The sequence below is a fragment of the Piliocolobus tephrosceles genome, chromosome 2, assembly GCF_002776525.5.
Source record: "Piliocolobus tephrosceles isolate RC106 chromosome 2, ASM277652v3, whole genome shotgun sequence".
Lineage (NCBI taxonomy): Eukaryota > Metazoa > Chordata > Mammalia > Primates > Cercopithecidae > Piliocolobus > Piliocolobus tephrosceles.
In genome coordinates, this window is record NC_045435.1 from 30,013,155 (window position 1) to 30,020,200 (window position 7,046).

General features: G+C 37.9%; 1 protein-coding gene across 2 annotated transcripts in view; it reads left to right on the forward strand.

Moving 5' to 3' along the window:
- Positions 1 to 7,046, forward strand: part of GRAMD1C (GRAM domain containing 1C) — a 104,707-nt gene that overhangs the window by 59,500 nt on the left and 38,161 nt on the right. For both annotated transcript variants that reach the window (XM_023213533.1, XM_023213534.1), the window contains one exon: positions 4,446 to 4,608. In XM_023213533.1, the coding sequence (XP_023069301.1) occupies positions 4,446 to 4,608 (163 nt within the window). The remainder of the gene's footprint in view (positions 1 to 4,445; positions 4,609 to 7,046) is intronic.

Consider the following 7,046-nt stretch of genomic DNA (forward strand, 5'->3'; position numbering starts at 1 on the left):
TTTCTTTCTTTCTTTCTTTCTTTCTTTCTTTCTTTCTTTCTTTCTTTTTCTTTCTTTCTCTCTCTCTCTCTTTCTCTCTCTCTTTCTCTCTTTCTCTCTCTCTCTCTCTTTCTCTCTTTCTCTCTTTCTCTCTTTCTTTCTTTCTTTCTTTCTCAGAAGGGGACAGCATGGAGAAAGAATCTGTTTGGAGGGGGGAGATGAGCCCCTGAGCAGCATGCTTGAGTAACAGTAGCTGCTTTTTAAGCTTTTTCAGCAGGCAGGTCCAGTTAACTACTAGGCATTATACTCAGTTACTTAGTTTCTTCTTTTATTTTCTCAAGTATCATTGTAAGCACATCAGTTTTATTTATTTGTTTATTTATTTTTTTGAGATGAGTCTCATCTTGGAGAGGCTGGAGTGCAATGGTGTGATCTCAACTCGCTGTAACCACCACCCCGCGGGTTTGAGTGATTCTCCTGCCTCAGCCTCCCAAGTAGCTGAGATTACAGGCACGCACCACCACGCCTGGGTAATTTTTTGTATCTTTAGTAGAGACGGGGTTTCATCATGTTGGCCAGGCTGGTCTCGAACCCCTGACCTCATGATCCACCTACCTTGGCCTCTCAAAGTGCTGGGATTACAGGCGTGAGCCACCATGCCTGGCCAACACTTCAGTTTTTTATTCCAATGAGCTTCAATCACTTGGACTCATTATATTTGATTCTCAGTTTGCGCCCTCTGCCAATGGGAGCCTCTTCAGGTTGGTTCCTTTGGTCTTTTGAAATGACCAGTATCTTTGATGATGTCCTTTCTTTCTGGCACAACAGTATATTCTAAGCACATTTTGTATGTTTTCTGCCCCAAACCATTTTCTTAATGAGCCATAGATTTTCTTAGTGAAGAATGGTATTTAGAAACCATATTCTGAGTACTAGGAGTGCTCCTACTGCAGAGCTTTTGTTCTGTTGAATGGGGATGCAAGTTTGGGGGCAGAGCTAAATTTCTTTATTTAGAGCAGGGCTTTGGCTTCAAATCATCCCTCTGCCACTTGCTAACTGTATAAGTTAATTACTTAACCTTTGCTTTTCTTTTCTCAACTGTAAAGTAAGGATTATACTTTATAAGGTCTTTTTAAATAAGAGTTAAATAAATTAGTATATATGAAAATACAGTCATGCTCTGCATAATGATGTTTTGGTCAAAGATGGACTGCATATGTGGTGTTGGTCCTATAACATTTTTGTTTGTTTGTTTGTTTGTTTGATACGGAATTTCGCACTTGTTGCCCAGGCTGGAGTACAGTGGTGCGATGTCAGCTCACTGCAGCCTCTGCCTCCTGGGTTCAAGCGATTCTCCTGGCTCAACCTCCTGAGTAGCTGGGATTACAGGCGTCTACCACTATGCCTGGCTAATTTTTTATATTTTTCGTAGAGATGGGGTTTCCTATGAACTCCTAACCTCAGGTGATCCACCTTCCTAAGCCTCCCAAAGTGCTGGGATTACAAGCAGGAGCCGCTGTGCCTGGCCAGTCCCATAACATTTTAAGGGAGCTGAAAAATTCCTTTGCCTAGTGAGGTACCATCATAACATGGTAATGCAATGGGTTGCTCACATGTTTGTGGTGATGCTGGTGTAAACAAACCTGTGCTGCCAGGCCTATAAAGGTATAACACATACAATTATATAAGTACATAATACTTGATAATAAAATAATAAATCATTATTTTAGAGTGTACTCTTTCTACTTCTATATATAAAAAATGTAAACTTTGAAACAGCCTCAGGCAGGTCCTTCAGGTGGAATTCCAGAAGAAAATATTGTTATTATAGGAGATGACAGCTCCCTGAGGACCTTCTAGTGGTACAAAACGTGAAGGTGGAAGACAGTGCTATTCATGATCCTGATCCTGTGTAGGCCTAGGCTAACGTGTGTGTTTGTGTCTTAATTTTTAACAAAAAAGTTTTAAAAAAAAAATTAAGAAAAAATTAAAAATAGAAAAAAACTTTTAGAATAAGTATATAAAGAAAGAAAATATTTTTGTACAGCTGTCCAGTTGTTTGTGGTTTAACCTAAGTGTTTTTATAAGAGTCAGAAAGTTTTTAAAAATTTAAAAGTTCATAAAATAAAAATGTTACGGTAAACTAAGCTTAATTTATTATTGAAAAAACTATTTTTTTGTAAATATATTGTAGCCTAAGTGTACAATGTTTATAAAGTCGGCTGTAGTGTTCAGTAATGTCCTAGGCCTTCACATTCACTCACTACTCACTCACTGACTCACCCAGAACAACAGAATTCAGTCCTGTAAGCTGCATTCATGGTGCAAACAGGTGTACCATTTTCTAAATCTTTTATACCATGTTTTTACTGTACTTTTGCTATGTTTACATATGTTTAGATACACAAGTACTTCTGACCATGTTACACTGCCTATAGTATTCAGTAGAGTAACATGCCGTCCAGGTTTATAGACCAGGAGCAATAAACTATACTATATAGCCTAGGTGTGTAGTAAGCTATACCATCTAAATTTGTTAAGTACACTCTATGACAATGGCACAACAATAAAATCACCTAATGATACATTTCTCATAATGTATCCCTGTCATCAAAGCAATGCATGACTGTACTTAGAATAGTTCCTAGCACACATTAAGTATCCAATAACCATAAGCAATTATAATTGAAGGTGAATCTGCCTGTGATCAGTAATGATCCTTTTCCACCCTCCCCCAAGGAACTTCCAGTATCTCCTCTGAGTAAATGTTGGGAAAACGTTGAACGAAAAGACATTTATGTGGAAGGCCAGCATGTTATCAACTTGTTTTGACCAGTCATGCATCTACCTCAGCCTAGTTTTGTGTTATGGGTTTCTTGCAAAACTTATTCATCTAGAGACCCTTAGTGACTTACTACTGGTGCAAGGAAAGTGAATAACTTAATGCTTTAAGATTGATCATACATTCATTGGTGTTCAGTATAGATGTTTTCAGGCTATAGAATACAAGTAGTATAGAAGTTTAGCCATTTTTTTTCTGTTTGCATTCAAGAGCCATGTGATGAGATTCTCAGATATCTACAAGTATCGTATGTCACTTGCTTTGCCTCATTTTCACTTCTAACAAAGTTGGAAATAACAAAAAGTCAAGAATAACTTTTTTCCAATAAAATATGTTTTTAAGTTATAAAATTAATACTCTTTGTAAAACTTCATGAAATACAGTAGAGTATACAAATAAATAAAAGTCATCCAGATATCAACCACTGAAAGACAGTGACTCTTACTTTTCCTATAAACATCTATCTGTATTCTTTATAGTAGGAAATAGAACTTAATTGGCAACAAGAGGAGAAGTGTAAGTGTGGAGCTATAGAGAAGTGTACTTTACTTAGCATCTGTTAAGGGGTCCTTGGTTTGCTAAATAGGCATGTTGCTTTGTAGTGTGGAACTCCCAAATAAATCAAGTCTTGATTTTAGCAATAATCTCTGCTTGAAGAATCAATCTTCTGACTAGGGTAATATAATCCTTTAATAAATTGTGTCCTGGGTCCCAGTTGTTATTCTGCTATCTGGGTGGCCATTGGAAACCTGTATCCTCCCTGGAGCTGATTCTGCTACTTAGTGCTTCTCAGGGGTCTCATGGGACAGGAAGTAAAGTGCTCTCTTTCATCTGTGTACATAGAGAAAATGCAAGAAAATATTCTGTGTATAGTTTATATAGACTTTTTGTACTATTCCACTAAGTCTGGTTATAATACAGTACTATTTTACTTGAATACTAACATAGCAATAGCATCATACTTTAATGCCTAACATTAAATTTATTGTCGAGATGATCATCTTTATTAAACCATCCCAGAAAGTATAGATAGCATCATGTATTAAATACATCTTAATGCCTAATGTCTTAGTCCCGTTGCAGCAAAGCCAATTGTGTTTTTATGAGTTTGCTATGAAATTAATTTGTTTTAATCTTCTCTCTCCCACTGTACTCATATGTGACTTTTATCTCTCCATTTTCTTTCCATTTCCCCGTTAGGTCTTGAGAGATGGGTGAGTTTTCTTCCTTGAGATGATGGGGCAGGCATTGACTGGGGAAGCTAAATGGGTTTGGTTCTTCTCCCTTGTCTACCCTGAAGAATGGATTGTTCTATTATTTTTGTCCTTTGTCCCCTTTTCCTTCTGCCTAAGTGACTTATATGATCTGTGAAGCTCTTTTTCTATGATGTTTTTCATAAACTTGTTTATTATTGTGTAGGATGACTTTAGAATGGTGTATATTATTTACTCATATTTTATGGACCGACATTTAAAAGCATTGGAAATGTGATGCGAGTGTAACAAAATGCTGTAAATATTTTTCAAAGCGCAATATTTCAAAGTATGTTTAATATTAAAGTTCTCACTGCAAAATCTAAGCTAAATCTGTTTTTTATTTTGAAACTGGATTGTTTACCTTTTAGGGATTAGGCAAAGAGGAGTCCCAGAATGAAAAACAGACCAAAAAGAGTCTCTTACCAGCTTTGGAAAAGAAGTTAACTAGAGTGCCATCAAAGTCACTGGAGTTGAATAAAGATGAGTATCTTTCTCTGGACAAAAGCAGCACTTCAGATTCTGTTGATGAAGGTAAAGAATTTCTTATAAATTTTATTAAAATTTCAGTTATGTCTTTTTTTGTTTATCTTTGTAATAGGGGTGTGCAGATTGAGAATTTAGTTTCATTAGACACAGTCTCACCCTATAAAGAACCAAAAAAGGAATGGAAGCTTATAGAAAATAGTAGAAAGAGGCTGTTAAATCTAATATATTCTGCTGTCTTCAGAAGCCTGGAATCTGAAAAGCTTCTTTGCATTTAGCTTTTAAATGTGGTGTTAATAAAAATTCTGTATGCCCATTCGTATATACCAGGCAGTGAAATATGCTCACACGTCATAGGTACAGTGACATATTATTTCATTTAGGCTATCCCTCATTTTCCTGGTAGGGAAAATACGACTAAATCTAAAATCATGCAGCTAGTTAACTATGCAGAACTTGAGTTAATGACCAGGTGTCTCCATCCAGTTTTCTTTTTACTTTACTTCAATACTGCCCAAATTATTTTCTTTTCCTCCTTTTTAAAAAAGACACCTTAGCAAGGTTTTTCTAAACTTGTTTTGTGTATAATGATAAAATCTAGTAGTTATGACAGGGATGCATTCTGACATGAATACTAATTTAAATTATTGGGTAGCCTCCAAAAGGAAATAAAGAAGATTCTCAAAAATTCTAGAGCGGAAATCTTTCTCTCTTTAAACGATTTTTTAAAAAGTGTACTCATCAGTGTTACTCAGAACAATACTCAAATATTTTTGTGTGAAGATGCGAGCTTTTGACTGTTGTTATGTTTTAGCATAATGGGATGAGTTTTTGAAAGCAAGAGTATCGAAAGTTCATCATAATTGCTCCTGACTTTGATTTGTTTTTACTGTAGTCAATTTCCATTTAATTTTAATTCACTTTTAGAGGAACATTCTATATTTGAAATTTATTATAAAGATAAATGATAATAATATTCCATATGGCATTAAAAAAAAAACTTATTTGGCTGGGCAAGTGGCTCACGCCTGTAATCCCAGCACTTTGGGAGGCTGAGGTGGGCAGATCATGTGGTCAGGAGTTCAAGACCAGTCTGGTCAATGTAGTGAAACCCTGTCTCTACTAAAAATACAAAAAACTAGCCGGGCGAGGTGGCGGGCGCCTGTAGTCCCAGCTACTTGGGAGGCTGAGGCAGGAGAATGGCGTGAACCCGGGAGGCGGAGCTTGCTGTGAGCCGAGATCGCACCACTGCACCCCGGCCTGAGCCACAGCGCGAGACTGTCTCAAAAAACAAAACAAAACAAAAAAGTTATTTGTTTTTAGAAGGCCAGCAGAGATTAAGCTTGATCCTAATATGATGATAAAGAGAATCATGACCCAAAGGCCTTCTGAATTTCAAGAGTATTATATTCTAGATGTTTTTCACATTTTGTATTGTAATCCATTTTGTTTTGTATTGTAATCCATGTGTACATGGGGTCTAGAGTGGGCTCAACAAATAGCAGTCCTTCTTGACCACCCTGGTGGTAACAAAATTGGGAAAGAAAATGAAGAGCAAGTCAGATAGAGGCCAAAATATCACCTTTTATACTAATAGTAACAAAGTCAGCGGATGTCAGTATGTGTGAAAGATAAGTGGGCTGCTGATGGAGCTGAAGAATGAGGTGGACTTACCTATCAGTCACAGGCAATGTTCAACCTCCTCCCCCACTGGAGGGACGATCCCCGCTGGAGGAGAACCAGCTTCTGTGAGCACCTAGATCCAGAAGGAAGGACAGAGGTGTGACAAGCCTACCCACCATCCTCCTTCCACATTTACTAACTGTGCTAGTAGCTCAGGCTGCCATAACAAAATACTACAGATTGGGTAGCTTCAACAACAGAAATTTATTTCATATAATTCTGGAGGATAGAAACCCCAGATCAAGGTTTGGCAGAGTTGGTTTCTGGTGAAGGCTCCCTTCCTGGCTTGCCACCTTCTCACTTGTCTGCACATAGCCTTTCCTTAGCACATGCTCATGGATAGAGGGGCAAAGTGTGAGGGAGGAGCAGGGGGCAACAGACACACACACACACAGAGAGAGAGAGAAAGAGAGCGTGCATGAGCAAACTCTCTGGTTTTTTTTTTTTTTTTCTTTTTGAGACAGAGTCTGGCTCTGTCCCCCAGGCTGGAGTGCAGTGCCATGATCTTGGCTCACTGCAATCTCTGCCTCCAGGGTTCAAGTGATTCTTGTGCCTCAGCCTCTGGAACACCTGGAGTAGCTGGGATTACAAACATGCACCACCACGCCCCGCTAATTTTTTGTAATTTTAGTAGAGAGGGAGTTTCCTCATGTTGGCCAGGCTGGTCTTGAATTCCTGGCCTCAACTGATCCTTTAACCCCGGCCTCCCAAAGTGTCTGGTGTCTCTTCTTATAAGGACACTAATTCTACCAGATATGGGACCCACCTTATTTAACTTAATTACTTTCTTTCTTTCTTTCTTT